The sequence below is a fragment of the Acanthochromis polyacanthus genome, chromosome 21 (assembly GCF_021347895.1).
Source record: "Acanthochromis polyacanthus isolate Apoly-LR-REF ecotype Palm Island chromosome 21, KAUST_Apoly_ChrSc, whole genome shotgun sequence".
Lineage (NCBI taxonomy): Eukaryota > Metazoa > Chordata > Actinopteri > Pomacentridae > Acanthochromis > Acanthochromis polyacanthus.
This window is the reverse complement of record NC_067133.1, coordinates 18,369,283-18,388,125: the sequence shown is the minus strand read 5'-3', so window position 1 is coordinate 18,388,125 and position 18,843 is coordinate 18,369,283. Positions and strand designations below refer to the sequence as shown.

The window sequence follows — 18,843 nt, the reverse complement described above, 5'->3', positions numbered from 1 at the left end:
ATGGCAATAAATTCTGACCTTGTTCCTCATTTTATCTAGGAACTGGAATTTAGTGTTTAGCTGCTGCTGCTGCTGTTGTTGTTGTTGCAGGGCCGTTTCCCTAAAACAACAGCAGAAAAAGAACACTCATTAATACAATGCACTTTAAATTCATCACGCTCATCAGTGACTTGGATGAGGCTGGATTGTTTTGCAATTAAGAGAAACTTTTGTAGTTTTCTGGGTGCTTTGAAAAACCTGTAGTCTCAGAGGGTAAACCCTTCAGAATTTGTCATTCCTGTGCTCAGCCAACATCTGGAAACAAGAGAGAAACCCATCAAAAAACTGATACAATGCAGATGTAAAACTAGACATTACTCTGAAAACAATGATTAATACAGGAAGCCATGAGGGGATTTTGAAAAATACAGATTTCCATGTGAAATTTGTTCACAAGTCAGAAAACAGAACCTACCAGCCACGCACTCACAGCCTCATTCATTTCATGGTGCATGAAGCCACAGCTTTCTTTCCAGTGAAACCACAAACTCATGCTCTCCAGTTTCCAGCTTCCGTAAAAGTGATGCATGTTCACAAGTATTGATTTAAATGTGCCGTGGAGCAGAAAATGTATCGACTGGGCCGCTCTTGAGGACAGAAACTGTTAGTAACTGTTTTAAATAACTTTAAATTCACAATATCCACAAGGAAGCTGCGCAAACTCTACTAGACAGAGACGTACCATGTTCACTTAATATCTCAAATTTTTCACGCCCAGAGATGACACAACAACTTAACTTTGAAATGTGCTTTACATTTATTAAGTCTTGGAGAAAAAAAAAAAAAAAGAAAATATCTTAAATGTAAAAATGGTATATACACAATGCTTTTAACCAGAAAGGCACCAAAGACACATGAGCAGTTACTTGAAAAGTAATGCTTGTTGCTGGCTCTGTAAAAAACAGGACATGGATCAACTTGAGCAAGTGTGAAGTAAATCCAAATAAAACATCATTAGCAACAAAATTAGATCCTTTTAGTTTGCTCTCACAATGTAACAATCTTTATTTAAATGGTTAAAAAGCTAAATAAGACAATAGTGGTATTGTGATAGCTAAAATATATATTATTTATTACATAAATACAATGGAGCACATTTTATGTGTGCATTATTTACTCCCTTTTGTGGCTACAGACGGTCCACTATGTGTGCAAGGAGAAAAGAACATCATGAAAACATCCTTAATACAAAGTACAACTTCTGTCAAACATGATCATTATATTTATACACATTTGTAATAAATTATTTTTAGTACAATGTTCAGGTTGTAACTGTAACAGCTACTGTATAGCCTCACTAAAGGTCTGAAATGAACTTTAAAAAAAAGATATGGCTGTGATTGTCCACACATTAAAGTGTTTGTATAGTAGTGTGTGTGTGTGTGTGTGTGCGTGCGTGTGTGTGTGTTTTACCATGGCAGGAGAGCTTTGGTCTTCTGGAAACCAAAAGTCCAAAAGTCCAAAAGTAAAAGGATTCTCCCCAAAAACCTCATTCATCCCCTGGGGACACTCAAGTGCTATTAAAGGTAGAAAGTGGCACACTGGAGACAAATGAGAGCTGAAACAGGTCATATATTTTAGTTTCAGCCGTGGAATGGACTGCCATGGGTCAGAGCGAGTCAGTTTTAAACTAAAAAAAGGGTAAACAAGTGAGGTAACTTCCTCCTAAGTATTACTGGTGTTAGAACTCAGTGTAAGGATGACAGCAGCACTCATCTTCCTCCTCCCCCTCTAATTCTTCCTCTCACATTCAGAAACTAATGCCTCATTAGGCTGTAGAAAGAAGCAAACTTGTACCGTAATCGTGCCTAAGATGTAAGCATGACTTTTTCTAAACCAAAACATTATTATGACATGATATAGAAAACAAAAGAACCTTATGGTATAACTGAGACTACAAAAATGTGCTGTTATCTATGCAGAACGTACTGTTAGCACCATCTCTCTGCACAAATGTGCCGCCTTGTTTTGGATCTTTTAGGACGCTCTGGTGCTAATGCTCATTACTGCTGTGGCTTCTTTAGGATTGGTCCAATAGGAAGAACTGCATTCAGGTTTGTGAAGTGTTAATCTAGTTTTGCATTGTTCCTCATGTGTTTATCATTTGTTTAGGTTGATGGTGACATACGATGTAGGTATGTAGCCTTCATCTCCATTGTTCCTACGTACACGGGTCCAACCGTCCCCTTTGTCCTCCTCTACCACAGCCAGCACCTCCCCTTCCTGCATAGAGATGGTCCCTTCACTGGCACCTGAAAGGAAAAGATTAGATTAGATGATAGCCAACACTGCCGGGTTAGTTCCTGCACAAACCTTGCTCAGTCCAAACAACGAAAACGCTGACTCATGATTTTCTCTCAATAAATGGTTGGGAGAACCCTACTCAAACTGGTTTGATTCATGTTAACCTTCCTACTGAAAGCTAAATAGACACTCCTGGACATATTAGGAGGTTGGCAGAAGAATCTACTCATCAGAAAGCAATGCACTAGAATCTAGAAAAATATGAGCAAACAAAAATGATCATAACTCAAAGATACGCTACTTTCCATGCATTTGTTAACTAACAGCCACCCTGACCCCCAGAGGGCTCCAGTACGAAGATACATTAGCGGGTCAGTGAAGTATGTTGAGCTGAAGTTTTCAGTATAATAACAGTGTCTCTTTTGAAACCTGCTAGATCACCATGGCAATTTATGCTGCACGGTTAACCTGCTTCCGAGGAGATTATGTTCTGAGTTTTCGATATAAATTGGCTGTAAGAAGCGCCTCACTCGAGCCAATTTGTTTCCTGATGATTCCCTATAAGCAATAGAGATTCTCAGCTGAGGGATTATGTTACATCTGCAAACATGCTGCGCTGTACATTCGTAACCCAACTGAACAAAGCTGTGCAGTTACAGTGTTGCATACTGCATGTGCTGTGTTGTCACAGAAACATGCATGCACTCAGGTGGCGATGCAGAAAATACATATTGTCCTGAAATGCTGCTACTACTGCTACTGCAGCTAATACAACACAGATTAGAACCACTGTTGATATATGCACAACAGAGAATAATAAGTCAATAAAATGAATTACACTTTGATTTTGAGTTAAAGTGATTTGCACAGATTCTTTATGTTGTAACAATCAGACCTTAGTGTACTTCCTTAAAATCATGGTCAAACTGATCTGCAGCTGTCACGTTGCAAACAAGCAGCTGCACTGACGAGTAAAACACTTTCATGAACACCAGATTAACAGTTTTCTACCAGAATTTCTGTCTTGAATCCTTGGCAGTAACACAGCTTTTTGTCATAATAAATATTTATATTCCATTATAACATGCTGTTCCTCTTGAACAGAAGTAGGCGCCACACCATTGGTCCATTTCATGTGGAAGAACAGTCACATGACATGCTAAATGTCCCCTTTTATGAGAGCGTGCACAGAGTCTGAAAAAGGAAGCCATGGTTAATAGTAAAAAGTTGATAATCATTGTGATACCCATCATCTTTGATTGAGATTTTAGGTTTTGTGGAGCCAGACTACACTAAGAAAGCTAACCAGTGTGTAACTTGCTTCGTAGTAGCTCACTACTATTCACCAAAAACCAAAATACTCTGCCAACAGGTGGCCCAAAGATTCTCTGGCTAAATAACATCATTAAGACAACAATAGTGGTGAATAATACGAGTTCATTTATAGGAATACAACTAGGACAGCTGACGTTTAGAAGAAACTCATCTCATGTCATCACACAAATACGAGCCAAGACAGTCAGTCCACGATGTGTCTCAACTTTCAATGTGCTCTCCAACAATAAACCGGCCTGTGACATACCTGGGAAGTTGTACATGGCCGTGCATTTCCCAATAGGAGCAGTTACTTCCTCGTCCTCAAAGTCATCGTCAAACTCAGCGTAAATGGCTTGGGAGGCATCAGGAGTGCTTTCATCCGAGTGAGCTCCATCGGGGCTGGAGAGAAAACACTGAGGTTTACAGAGGTTTTCTGTGCAGAGTTAGCAACACACCGGGGTTTCAAAGCAGATTTTAGTCTTACCTGTGCATATCATGAGCTCCGTTATTGTTAAATGTTTGAGTTTTATGGCGCAACGTGTCCCCTCGACCTCCTGCTTCGGCCAACCAAGTCTACAAGATGAAAAGGAGACGGAACATCAATCTTGTCCGTTTTATGAGCATTTAGAGACACAAATGTACAGCCATTTTCATCTGCATAGCCTAAAGCCCATTAAAAGTGTGCTGAATTAGTGATTAGTAGTTTCTCCTTGCGATGTGCTCATGGATATGCAGACACCAAGGAAGAAAACTGTGTAAAAAACATAATTCATTTAATGAATGAGGGCCTCATATTATGACTAAACAACAGAGGTCAGGATTACCTCGTATTTGTTCAGCTCCGCTCTGAGCCGCTCTATATTCTGGGATGTCTGGTTTATTTGAGATGCCAGACTAGCAGGGTCTCCCATCTGAGGATTTTTCTCATAAACATCTTTCATCTTTCCCAGTGCTTCACTGAAAAGAGAAAGAAAGAGAAACAGGAACAAGAGGGGGGAGAAGAGGGGAAAGTGACTTTCAACAGAAACCAGTTCCCTGCAGAGCTCAGGGGTGAGTAAACAATTCAAACAAACAGATGTCAGAGGTAAGTACACTGCATGAATATTATATCCACACTCCCGCCAGAGAGGTTCCAACAGAGATGGTTATTAGCACGCAGAAGGATGCCCATACACACACCAACACACCTTTGATCTACTTCTTTTTGCAGCTCTTTGCAAATTTCCTCTAATTTCTGTTGCAACCTCTTCCTGCGCTGCTCTGGAGGGAGATGGCCGAAGTCCTCTGTCACCGTAGGCTGAAAGAGGTCACAGGAAGGGTGGATTAACACTGAACTCATTCTCACATATACACACACAGTTTCAAAAATACGGTCACCATGGCGAGATAAGAATACAACCGAAGGGGAACACCAAGCCTGTGGTTTGAGTTCAGCTCAGGAAGCAATGTTCAACTGACAAAAACTACTTTCAGATCTTGTACTTTCACACACGCTAGGTTTCGATTTAATGTAAAATCAAATGATGTACAGTAAGCTGAACACAAGAACCACCACCCAACATTGTAGAGTCCCACTTTTTACCTACAAGTTTATTAAATGAAGTTTTAATTGCAAGAAGGGACACCAAAAAATGCACCATTTCAAAATCAAGTGCTCAGTTGCCTCATGTGATACCAAGCGTTAATGCCTTCCTCCACCACCAGGTGGCCACCTCTTCAATACAGACTCAGTTGGAGAAGCTTTTATGCCACATATAACATGAAGGATGCTGCATGTTCAGCGCCCTGTTAAAGGGAAATTACAATGACATGAGTTGTGTAAAGGAAAGGTGGCCATCTTAATGTGTCAAACAGCTGAGACGCCCACACCAGCTTTGTTGTACATATTACCATGGTCCTCTCTGGAGTAAACTTCTAAGGGGGAACAAGAAACAGTACATATACATATATATATATATATATATATATATATATATATATATATATATAAAAATGAAAAATCTCATAATAACCTTAAAGGTGCTTCTTCCTTTCTGCCCCAAAAGAAGTTGATTACATACTTTAACATACATAAAGATTAAAAATACAAACTGTAAGATTTATACTGCATATCTACACTATCGCTCAAAAGTTTGGGGTCACCCAGACAATTTCATATTTTCCAAGAAAACTCACACTTTAATTCATGTGCTAATATAATTGCACAAGGGTTTTCTAATCATCAATTAGCCTTTAGCCTTTACAATTTTCTAACACAATGTACCATTAGAACATAGGAGTGATGGTTGCTGGAAATGTTCCTCTGTAAAATCAGCCATTTCCAGCTAGAATAATCATTTACCACATTTACAATGTCTAGACTGTATTTCTGATTAACTTAACATTATCTTCATTTAAAAAAAAGGCTTTTCTTTCAAAAATGTCGACATTTATAAGTGACCCCGAAGTTTTTAACGTTAGTGTTTGTTTTGAAAATGCAATTCCTGAGGAATTCAGTGACTCTCTCTTAGGTCTGAACACAGGATGATGAGTGACGCGTTATGAGTGGAGGTCTCCTGGCACCCGAACCATCTCCTCTGGTGACTCACCGATCTCCTGAGTGTCCGGAAGGAAGAGATTCTGGGTTTGACTGTCTTATTGATCTCCTTCAAACAGTACGACAGGGGGTCCCGGCCAAACTTGGGGGAAGGGGGTCCGTTAGCGGGTGAAGGGGCAGGGGGTGTGGAGAAAGGAGTGAGCGTGGAGGAAGAGAGCTGGGGTGGGGCGAGACCAAAGTACCAGCACCCAAGAATGAGGTATGCAGGCAGAGGGTGGTGTAAGGGGGAGGAGGGGAAGGAGTAATGGAGAAATTGGGAAGACAAAAACAACAAGGTGACAAGGGGAAAGAAAAAGACACCGTCAACACCTTAAAGCACACCACAAAGCCAGGAAGACAACACTGGAGCAAACCCAGCACGCGCGCCCAAAGAGCATGAAAGCACAAACACAAAACTGTCTCTTTGGCCCTCATAAACACAGACACTGGAAAAAAAAAAAAAAAAAAAATCACACAAAAACTACACAGCAAGCAACCAACCACAGCTCCCACACTGGTGCCACAGCAGCCCAACACCTGGGCAGAGTGAGCCTCAGCGAGGACCTGCAGCAAGCCAGCAGACTAAAACACATTTTTATCCATCAGAGTTGAAAAAAACCTGACTTTTTAAACAACATTTTTGGATAATAAATAATATCATTGCAGACAAAGCTTTACAACTGCAGAGTGCTTGGGATTTCTTGTGTTTGCTGAGCTCCAACTTGCAAGATGTTTTTTTTTTTTTAGATAGCACCGATTTCAGAGTTTACAAAGCTGTGTAAAGTTTGGTTGCAGCATTCTTGAGCGTCCACAGTAAAAATGGTCGGCTTTTCTTTCATTATTATTACAAATGATAGGTGTCATTGCCCCAACTGTGAAAATAAGACCGGAAATTAGCCGACTCAATTGTTAGGATTCAGTGCGAAAAAGTCATTACAGCTTAAATAGTATCAGTCTGGATGAGTCTGACCTATATAGATAAACTATCAGCACAGTTGTTATAAATAGCCTGCTTAGTTACCACAGTGGGATTGTGCTTATAGATTTTTGGGGCTTGATGAAAGCCCCATGTGGCCTATCAGAAAGAGGTTAACTTGAAAACATACCCGGAGTGAACTGTGTGAAAATCTCTTGGTTTGAGCTGTACATCTATGTGGAAAGGAGGGGGTGGGATCTATTAGCTAAATTACACAGGAGGTTGATGGCTCCTAGTCCTGAAGATCTAAAACAGCCCTGCGACAAGGTCCCCGGTGTAAATGCCGAGAGCACAACACTGTTATTATGTGAACATCTACTGCGTAGGTGCTACTTTTCCTAAGAGTTATGGGGATCTAAGTACAGGAGAGCAGTTAAGAATGGGAATGTTTGGGAGCCAGACATAAACCAAGAGCTCGGTCAAGGCGATGCAGTCAGCCTCCTATTCATACTGCTAACTCCTAATTGGGAGAGCATGACTGATGACATAGAGCACTGTGCCACACACATACACAGAAACAGGGAGAGTGCAGAGCAGAGCACAGCCACCAAGACATGCAGAGAGAAGAGAGGTGCTGAACAAGCAAACACTGCAGGGAGGAAAAAAAGGGATCATTTAGAGCTGGGAACGGAGGAGGGGAACAATTAGCTGGTTAGTGGTCAGCCACTCATATCACCAGTTTAATTTTGGACCTCAGCAAGAGTGCTCCATTGAGATAACATTCCTGATTTACAACTTAGTGAAGCTGCGCTGCTCCAAATAGATACTAAGGTGCAAATATTAGCATTAACATTCAAAGCATGAGTGCATGGTTGAACAGGATTCAGTTTTTCGGACCTGGTGAACCTGGTGTCATTCTGATGTTGGTACAATGCTTTTATTGTGATGTGACACATAATGCCAGGTTCTGGGCGGTATAATGGAAGCAGTGTGTTTGTGGATGCCTGTAGAGGAAAATTCAGTGTTGTTTGGGTCCCGTGCTGATGAAAGCACAAGCACAGCAGAATGCTGACTGCCAGTTGACCTATTGGAAACCACGCTGCAGAGATAGGGAGGGTGTGGAGGGGGGGGTCAAGGTTTATTCACTCACAGCCAGGGACAGAGTCATGCAAGGGACCATTTCTAGAAGTTGTGGGGATGTGTGTGAGTTCATGTATAATATAATGAAAAAGGTTCATGCATCATTATACTGAGCTTTAGAGATGAAAAGCTAGTGTGTGTTGCTGTGTGTGTTTGTGTGTAGCTGGAACCACAGGTTCACCATGTAGGGAATTTCCAGGCTCTGCCATGCTAGAAGTCACCCACTATTTTGACTGATTTTAAAATCACTAATGCATGGATTTACTCACTCATTCACTTTACAGTTTCCATAATGCAAAAAAAAAAAAACACTTCTGTTAGTGTGATTTGGTGTGATGTTCTATGACATTTGGCTGAATTAGCTCTGCTCGAGTGAAAGGTCCTACCTTACTCTTTTTGCTGAAAAGCCAAAAGTTTTTGCTCTTGTTCTTCCCCAGAAGGTCCATGGGGCCTTTAGGTGTCCCCAGGCTGCTGTCAGAGGAGGCTCGGTTGATGCCCTGACTGTAGTCCTCGAACTCCAAATCTCCAGGACGCTCAAAGCCTGACTTGTTTTGCTCTATTACAACCATGGAGTCCTGCATTAAATGTTGTTATGGATAAGAGCAATCAAGAGTGATTTTCAAACAGATGTATAGCTGAAACAAATGAGCTGCACACAGCCATATCACATATTAAAAACCATTTAGCACTTTTGAGAGCAACTCACATTCTTCTCATTAACGTTAGTGCCGGCTTTAGTAATGCCCTCCAGGCACTTGCCAATGATGGGCATCACATGCTTCTCTGTGTCTGAAAACAAGATGTAGCCTTGCGCCAGCTTCTGTACTCGCCTCTCATCCAGATCCTGCAATTTCTAGTGGACACAAAACAACAGTTGCTCACAAGCAAATATTAGAGATGAGACAGAGCACAATGCTTTGCCCAAACCAGAATGTGTGTTTCAACATTGAGTTTGCAATATTTCTTTTTGGAAAAAATAATAACTTAGAAAAGCTGAACAAGTTTATTTATGATTATAAAACATATTTAAAGCTGCAATTAAATTTTCAAAGCTCAACTTTAAGTTTAAAGTTAAGTTAAATAGATTATCTGAAGATGTCATCTTGGCTTTAAATCAATATAGGTCTATTGGCTACACAGTTAAAAGAAATTTAAGCACTTAAATATGAATCAAAATCGTTCTTACTGTTAATAATTTCCTGAAGTTTGCAATTTTACATGCAAGTAAAGTCCACACACAGTTCAAATAAATGTTGATGCCAGATTGTTATGTTGCAAAAGGTCGTTGACTTACATTGAAAATGAGTGGCATGTCAGTAAAATAGAACTGATTCTGTTCTTTGTTGTATTTCTGGAGCTGTGCAGCGTAGTCATTCTTACACTCTTCTGCTACGTGTGCTCTCATATGAGCCTGCTGTTTGGCCTGAAACCACACATAATACAACAGGTTAACAATGTCCATCTCATCTTCTATCATTCGAAATACTATGTGGAGGTTTTTTTTTTAAATAAATATTTCATATATAGTTGTCCCTCCTTGTTACTTTTTCAACGTCGGCTTTTGTGGCGTTGATGTCTTGATCCGTCTTCTCTGCATACTGTGCTGCACGCTCTGCTTCTCTCCATTCTCTCTCAAAACGCTTTTTACTCTGGCGTAGAGGCAGGAAGGAAAGAGAGAGAGAGACAGAGAGAATAAGAGAAAGGCTATGTTCAGTTCCTCCAGTGAAGTGAGGCCACTGCCTGAATGAAATATGAAGAGGTTCTACTATTTTGAGCAGAGCATTTTTTGCTGTCTGAAAGGAGGGTCAGGGGAGGTTTTCAGGCTTTGGGAGCAGAACATCTCCCATTATCACTGAACAGGTCAGGGACTGATGATGCAGTAGCAGTTTAAAAGGGGATGGCTTTCCTCTCTGGTCATCTGCTTTTACTATACACAAATATTACCACCTGACTGACCACACTCACTTACACAGAGACTTTTATAGCTTTCATTTTGAGCTCAGCATAAACACATGATGTTCAATCTTTGAATTCTGTCACTAGACTTACGTTGTCAAGCTGCTTGTAGGTGCTCTCCAAACTCTGCTGGGCCTTCTTTGCCTCCATCAGATACTGCAGACATTCACAAAATAGCCAGAGTGAGAGGAGGGTCAGATGACAGAGAGAGAGAGAGAGAGAGAGACATGTGTAGGGGCAGACAGAATAAACAATGACCTCCAAAAGCCACACAGAATAACAGACTAGCAAACAAATACCAATGTGTCTGTCTGAGACATCACGTCTTCAGCAAAGGCCTGCACATGGCTGCACTGTTCTGTAATCCAACGGGACAAAGCCAAAGCATTCCTCTTAGAAAAATGGCACACCACTGCTCAGACCAATGCCTCCCTCAGGAGACACCAAGAACAGCTTCTTTCTTGCCACAGTAGCGAGATCTCCGTATCTCCACTCCTCCTCTAAGTCTCCTTCTCCTCCCCTCTTATCCTTTACATTCCTCTTCAGCAGTGTGTGCTGCATATTTCAAATAGAAATCCTGTTTGGCATGCTGTTAGAGTTCTGTAGAACATGGTGCTGTAGGCACACACCAGTACACCAGTGAAGACTGCATCTCAGATAGAAAGAAGCATGCAGTGTCTTCAGGCATGATTAATTAATTTTTTTTTTTTAAAGGCAATGAAACAAGCCTGAAAATAAACCCAAAAGTGGCCCAAAAGATCACCACAACATAGTTAACAGACTACAGGTAAATGGATATTAGTAGGATGACCAAAAAACGGCAGGAAAAGAACCAGCACACTGCTTCACTTGTGAAAACATGAAAAAATTCAGTTTATTTGGAGTATACGGGTCACTCCAAAGACCCACTTAGCGCAGGACGGAGCGTAACCCAGTTAAGCTCACCGTCTTTCGCTCCTGCTTGAGCTCTTGCAGGTACTTGGTGAGATCGATGCAAATGTTCATCATCAAGTTCTCTGCAATCAGCTCTCTCTGCCCGGCGTAGTCGTTCATCTCGTTCACGATGTCCAAAAAGGACTGGTAGCTGGACAACCTATCATTGAAGAGGAGGGGAAAGGAAAAGGGTGGAGAAATAAGGACACACTGATGGGAGCACTTGATAAAATGATGAACACGCAGGCTCAAAGAGAAGTCAGCAGTGAGTCAAGGCATGATAAGAAGTTCATGGCTTCCTTATTCCTGCTTCCTTCCAGGGGCACTTAAATGGCACCAACAACAACTACTGCATGGATGAAACTGGTAACTGTAAGTCCTCGCAGTTTGAAATGTGATATTATTGGCAGTGAGTGCTTAACATGCCATTAGGGCCAGGGTGTAAAACCAAACTGGTACAGTAAGCTCAAGTTTAGCTGACGGTGCTTTGCAACTAAAACTAGCATTTGAAGCTCAAAAATTGTAAACAGTTACATTTTCTTGCAACAAAAACCCACTCACCTGCACTCTGGCTCATCTTTGCTGCTTCGTTTTAGGTTGTATTTCTTTGAAAGGTTCCTGTGGACAGTGACAGTGCATCAGGCAACTTTTAAACAAATAATTAACACAGAGGGAAACAGCTGAACAGATGGATGACAGCAGAAGAAAGCTCATTAAATGAAAACTATTCTTATGTAATCACTGGCCTTTTTTCGACATAATAGGATTAAAAAGAAAACTCCACTGTGGACATGTTTAAATAGCTGTTCTTCCTCCTTTCACTCTCCATCTGGCCACATCCTGTCTGTCATGTGCCCGTCTGCTCCCACTTCCTCTCCACTCCAGCAAAGCTCAGCACTACAACAGATGTGGGCCTGCGACCTGGGAAACAACTGGGAAAGGAAGCGCTATGGATGGAGCCAGAGAAGAGAGCTACGGGGAGAGCGCGAGCGAGCTGCATCTGGAGAATCGGGCCAGTGTTTCAGAGACAAGTGTGATTCTGTCCCAGAGTAGTCATACGACCAACACAACATTTCATAAACAGCCTTTTAACATGCACCCATGCAAACCCGAGCAGAAACGCGCGCACACTGACGCCAGCTGCTTTGAGCAGCACACTCGCGCATTTGAGACAGTCGGGACAGGAAAACAATGACAAGAACAAGGCCTACCTCAGTTGTTTGGCATAGTTTTGCTCGATCTCTGTTCTCTCCTTCACAAATTTTACATACTTCTCCACCAGCTCCAGGCCAGACTGTGTGTGCTTTTCAATGATGTCATACTGGTCCTGGGGGAAAGAGCACGAGAGACAAATAAGGAAAAGAAAAGATGCAGAACATATGCTAACTTTTAGGTAGTGACTAGGATGTTCCTCTGGTTGAGTCTGAGGTCAACTAGAAGAATCCTGAATGGAGGGCAATAAACTAAACACATCAAGGCTTATTCCTGCATGATAGATTCCAAGAATGCTCTCCACATGCGCACAAAATCTTGGCAACGTCCGCTTAACTTTAAATCACTGGGCAGCCATGTTTTTTGAGGAAGGCGACAGCTAAAGGCTCACAACAGGAGTCACGCATATAAGGTACGAAAAGTGAGGTACTCTCCTGTACGAGTAATGTTTAAAACAATGTGACAGTTTTATCAAGAGTTCCTATTTATGTGGATCGATTTCATTTACAACGCAATTTGCCGACTCTGTTATCACACTGTACAGTATAACGGAGGCGTACATTGTTTCTCTTCCTCTTTCATTTGGTGAGGTGCTTTCTGACACCTTCAAGCTCAGACAAGTCTGCTAAGAGTGAGAGATGATATTGAAGCCAGTCTTCTCTCGTTCTACACAAAAGGCAGTTCACCCTCAAGCTTTCTTTGCTCTGCTGACTTTAGTATTTTGAGGTGGGGGCATTTTGAAATGAGATTCCTGACAAGTTGGGCCATGTTCTTCTGTACCCTTCCTGCCCTTCAGGTAAAACAAAAGAGACAAACCCCAAAAGAATGACATTACATTTAACCTAATTACAGAACACAGTGAAAAGATGGGACTGAGGCCTGCAATCCATCGCCACAATAACACCTAACCAATAGGCACTGTTGGGGTTTTAATTTAGGGTCATTAATCGTGCAATAGAGGTAATGATAGTCAGTATGGCCAGCTTTAGAATTTCCCAAGGTGACTGTGTTAACAACAGATGTTGATTTAAGATGGTACAGAAGAGCAGTGAAGAAACAAAACTGAGGATTATAGTGTGCTACTTTGTTTCAAATGCAACTTGCTTAAAGCTAAAAAGTGACTATTTATTTATAAAGGATTTGAAATTGAACAGTGGAGGCCTAGATCTACCACATCAGCAGAGCAGAAGGCTGCAATTATCTACAGTGACCATAAAACACAGTTAATTTAGGTTTTGATACATAACTGGGAAAAACTTGATGTGCTGCCTCTAACCCTGAAACTATTTAGCTTTACCCAGTAACCCCAAACACAGAAAAGAACAGAGAAGGGAGGTTAGCAGGAATCAAAACACAACTTGAACACAATCCATTTGCTAAGGAGTGACCCAGAATATAGCTGGTAACTTACGGTGCCTGCTAAGCGAAGGCCTGACGTAAAGCTGCACTCAAACTAGCAGGAGGTTTTAGGAACAAGCCATAGGGCAAGCTGTGATAGATGAAATACATATGAAAGAGCAAGACCAAGGTGCATTTAAATGGTTACTACTCTGCCAAGGAAGTGGTGGAATTATGTGACGATTGTTGTTGGTTTGTCTGTTCGTCTGTCTGTTCACAACATTACTCAAAAACAGACAAATGGATTTGGATGAAATTTTCAGGGAAGGTCAGAAATGACACAAGGACCAAGTGATTAGATTTTGGCAGTGATGTGGCTTATAGTCTTTCCACAGATTTGCAAAAGATGTCTGCATCATTATGAGATGGCGTCACAGTAACTAAGACAAGTTAACACTACGTCAGCTGCCTGCTGATGATCACATGATTGCAATCCTACTACAAATCGACTGCTGTGGACTTATCCATCAGAAATGATACAAGGAATGAGCAGCCTTGCAGGAGTACTGTGCTATCTGAGTACTTTTCCCGTTTATCATTATTACTAGTCCTATTTTCACATTGCACCTTTTAGTACTTTAGCCCATTCTATCATCTTTTGTAATGCTCTACTTTACCGTATTTTGTCTTTTATAATACTCCATTTTACTCTAAATACCAGCAATTTTGCACTGTTTTTGTAAATACCAGCATTTTTGGCACCTTTTGCTATATTTTCGACCAGTACGATTTGCACATTTTTTGACATAGTTTTGCGATATCCATCTCTAATAGCATCCAAACATTAACAGCACAACCACATTATCAAGGTATGCCATATAGAGGTGTGGTGTCATCAACTTGAAGCTACATTTACTAGCAGTTAGAATAGGTTCATGGTCAAATCTTGCATCAGGGTAACTGAGAACTATTTCTAAAATTTGGAGGCTTCGTTTACAGATTTCTAAGACAACAAGGAGTGTATGCATCATATTGTAGTAAGGCTGTGGCAGCACAAATGGAAAGTTATATTCTACTTTCAGCTCTTGATACATGCATTTGCATAGATAAATCTAACATTTGCATATTCAGTTTCTGGACTGCTGATCAGTGTGTGGCATTGGTGTACAGAAAAGGTCAACAACTGTGGAGATGGATAGGGACGATAGAAACTGTAATGCATTATGTGTTGTGTGCAGCCTCTGTGTATGACGGGCAAATGGTTTGTCCCCAGTTGTCCCCCTCTCAGAGTATGTGCCAATACAGATGTCCCAACATTTACACACATCTGTATACAATTCAGCTGCATGATACATAGTTTTTAATATTTACAAAGATGATTCAATTCAGGAAATATATGCAAGAAAATGGAGCACTTCTGCACAAAGATAAAATCCCTTTGCATTACAGCAGTCCTTAATGATAACCATCCTTCAATAATCTTTTTGAAGTACACAGGATTTTTCCGAGATTGAAGAATTCTTGGTGCCCAAGATAAGGCTTTAAGCCAGCCCTAAAGGAAAAGCACAAGCGTCAAACTGATAAGAATTTACAATAAAAATAGCAATTCATTTTTTTCCCCAGAAGTTTAACCATTGTTCTTCCACCAGTCAAAAGCATGCGTGAGCCAGGAACACTACACAATGAGTGTACCTGGCATTCTTTAATAGAACATAATAAAATCACTGTGACTTTAATAAACCGATTCTTTTGGGAGTGTCCTTTATCTAGAAATCATTAGAGTGATTGGATATTTCTGCTACAGCATGATGTAACAAAAAGAACAAGACATACACTGTACCTTGTCCCAATTCTTGAACTATTAGAGTACACTGATATCATGGCAATGTAGTCAGGCTACACATTAGTGTATCTGTTCCTGCAAAATCACCCCTATAAGTAATTTCATCAGGGAACAATATCATTAACAGCATCAGTTTGTTGAAAAAAAAAAGCTGACCTGAGCAACGACTGACAACAAGATGTAAAGATTTTCATGACTTTCAAATTATGACATATTACGGAGGGAAACCAAACACATTTTAGTTCATGATGTAAACTCACACTTAAAATACAGGGGAAAAATGGGTTATGCATTCCTTCTCAGTCTAAGCAAATAGTTATGCACACATTGTGGTTCTCAGGTGGAGTGCAGCATTGCTGGAAGAAAATGACCTTTGAATGAACACTTACAAGTAGCTATATTTTTATTTTTTCACAAATGGTAGAAAATGTAGCATATTTTACTTGATTCAAAACAAAAATGCCTCAATTACAAAATGCAAAACGTTATCAAAAATAGCTTGTATAATCAGAGTCTTGTCAAACAGCAGCGGACGTCAGATTATTTCCATTTACCACCATTCAAAGCCACAGTCAAAATCTTTATAGGTCCCCATAGAATGAATTTATACCGAACTGATTTTCATAAATCACAAATGGCTGCAAATTTACAACTGACAAAGGCTTTTCTTTGAAGAGCAAATGGCATGTTTGAGGTAAGACTGCTAAAGCTTGCAGGTCTGTTATTTCACTACAACTTCATCGCTTTGCGCACGCCTTTACATAGTTTAGACATTTGGAGTTACAGCATTTCTGAAATATTGCAATGTATTCGTTTGGAATGTCGGTACCAACGTTTGTATCTTTTCTCCTTCTCTCATTCCATCATTTTCGACGGCTTAGGTAAATATTCTGCCCTGGTAATTATAGAACTTCCAAAAAAGGAAAGCAGTAACCTATTTTTTCATTGCACAGATTTAGGCAAGGGGAATGCAATAAAAATATGATCATGAAGTCTCATCTGGGAGCTCCAAAGCAAACATCTGAAGCGTCCTCTGCACCTTATCTTCCAGTATTCCAGTAATCCCAGAGAGGAACTGGCATCACATGAAAGCCACATAGCTTCTAAAGGAGTCACCCTAAAAGTCACCAACCAACAAGGCTTGGATGGATGTTTCAGCCTTGAGTCACCCTGTCTTTAGAAAATTAGGGCCCTGTCCTGGCCAGACCTGCCTCATTGCAGTTCTCAGGAGCGGCCTCGTAGCGCACGCCATCACAGCTCATGCTTACACTGATCTTACACTCTGCAAACTGGTGCCTTAAAATAGCCGGTGGATTAACGACAATCAGGAGACAGATGCCATTGAGCTGACTTGGCTGAGGGCTAAACATTAACAGAACCAATTATGTCTGCAGGGCTTTGTCTAACCAGATAGGTGAGGCTGCAACCATAGGCACAGACTGTACAAAAACCGTGAATGAAATCACTGTTATATCAAAACAGCTGACTGCAGGATACTGGCTTTTGTGCAGAGAAATTCCTCTACAAGCTGAAAAACTGCATCATGCGACGGAACAGGAAAGACTCGTACGGAGACAGAGCCTCTGAAATACTGAGGTACGGATGTTTCTCTGAATCAATCAAAGTAGGGCAAAACTAATTAGGCTGTTGCACCAGCTCGTAGGACAGAAAAGGGACGGGGTAAGAGGCCTAGGGGGACACTGTAATGAGGTCACAACCTCCCTATCCTCATCTTAGAAATGTTCCATTTTTACAGGTTCCATGAGAATGTGCACGTATGACAAAAGGGTTTGTTTAGGTTCTGGAAACCGTCACTGCTTTTACATCCACGTCGGGTTTACAGTTTGCTATTTCACAAACTATTCTATATAGGTCAACTGAGGCTAAGAAAACTCACATCCCTGCAAATCTATTTATATAAACAGCCAGTCGACCACAGCACCCTATCTCATGGAAATCTCTTGAAATCAGCACGCGGTTTGCCACAAAAGTAGAAACATAATGCGCTTTATCAGCGAAGAAGCTTGTTGTTGCCAAGGTAAATCACACTATCTGATCCCATCTCTATGGAAGCAAGGTGTGTCAAACTGTAAACAGTGAAGCATCCCACTGGGTACAATCCACCTCTGCAGTTAAAAAAAACCCCTCCATGTACAGAATAAATTGTATTTTGGCAGCGTTTTTCTTAAGCATGTGGACACTTATCATTGCTGTTAAGAGCCTGTCCAGGTCATATGATCAGAACCTGCTGTCCAATTTGTTTCTGTCTAAGTGTGATAGAAAAAAAAGTAGGTGACTTAAATTAGAAGAACAAGGAGAGAAAAGGGTTGTGGTAAACACCAAAGATCCAAACAGAAGCCAATCTATCCGCGCAAACGTCCAGGATGAAGCTTCACTTTCCATCTGAGCAACATGTTGGGTTCACTCTTTGTTTCAGCTGAAACTACAAGAAAACGTTCCGAAAATGGCACAGTGTTCGTGAATGCACCGTTCTGCAAACACAAGCGGGTAGTTGGAGGCAGCGTTTCACCGCTTCTCCAGACATTTCTTATTCCTCACTGGAGGTGCCACTTTCCCAGCGCGCACCATCGCCATCCGGAATTTGGATTTTTATTTATTTTTTTATGAATTTACAAGCGAGCCAGATGAGGGACTCACCCAAAGCTCTGTTCCCCAATCCATGTTCAGCTTGTCGGCCAAGCTGTGTGACTATCCCGAATACAAAGAACTTCTCCAAAGTTATCCCAGCAGCTCGGCCCTGGCGAGAATAATCCCGACGTGATAAATAAGTCGCCAACCACGACGCGCTGCGCTTTTTGCTTCTTTAACGAATAATGTGAATCAGCATCATAATTAACTAATTAACTTAGGATGGAAGTCGTTAGTCCAGTTTGTCCAAATATTTTTCATAGCGAAGGAAACAGGGACTAACTAGCTTTCGCATCCGCGTCACTCCCAAATCCTAAGTCTTAAAGGGACAGCGCGCCGAACTACACACGAGCCTAACCAGTTGGCTGTGCCTCATTCTGGGGTTTAAATTAAGTTTTTGTTTTGCTCTTTTCTGTCCTGGTTTATGAATAGCTATCTCCCTGACTAAAAAAGTATCCCTGAGCAGTTTTTTTTTGGCCAGAAATGTTATACGCCCTGGCGAAGCATCAGATTTACGCACTTGAATGATATCTTGGATCATCATCAATCATCACACATTGTCCTCATCAGCTGATGCTAAAACACACTGGCAGGTTTAGGTATTCACATAACACGTTGCAAGTCATGAATTACTCATACTGAAGAGCTGAGCAGGGAATAGGGTGCAGCATTTTTGCTTTC

The 18,843-nt window shown here is 41.1% G+C and overlaps 1 protein-coding gene across 2 annotated transcripts; it reads right to left on the bottom strand.

Annotated features, from left to right (window-relative positions):
• Positions 1-777: 777 nt before the first annotated feature.
• Positions 778-18,474, bottom strand: trip10a (thyroid hormone receptor interactor 10a). Of its 2 annotated transcripts, XM_022214651.2 has the most exons (15): positions 18,172-18,474; positions 12,332-12,447; positions 11,682-11,738; positions 11,133-11,280; positions 10,281-10,343; positions 9,776-9,880; positions 9,526-9,654; positions 8,938-9,084; positions 8,618-8,806; positions 6,189-6,353; positions 4,788-4,897; positions 4,425-4,557; positions 4,085-4,173; positions 3,866-3,999; positions 778-2,291 (listed from the first exon to the last, which is right to left on the bottom strand). In XM_022214651.2, exons 1-15 carry the CDS (start codon positions 18,193-18,195, stop codon positions 2,140-2,142), a joined length of 1,761 nt encoding a protein of 586 aa, XP_022070343.1. In that variant the 5' UTR covers positions 18,196-18,474; the 3' UTR covers positions 778-2,139. The 2 variants fall into 2 exon arrangements, with proteins under 2 accessions (XP_022070343.1, XP_022070344.1); XM_022214652.2 differs by lacking the exon at positions 6,189-6,353.
• Between the last annotated feature and the right edge of the window lie 369 nt (positions 18,475-18,843).

Coding starts and splice junctions, on each gene's coding strand:
- trip10a (XM_022214651.2), bottom strand. CDS start 18,195: ATGGATTGGGGAACAGAGCTTTGG. Junction 9,881..10,280: donor CCTACAAGCAGCTTGACAAC/GTAAGTCTAGTG, acceptor CCTCTACGCCAG/AGTAAAAAGCGTTTTGAGAG. Junction 9,655..9,775: donor CAAAAGCCGACGTTGAAAAA/GTAACAAGGAGG, acceptor GTGTGGTTTCAG/GCCAAACAGCAGGCTCATAT.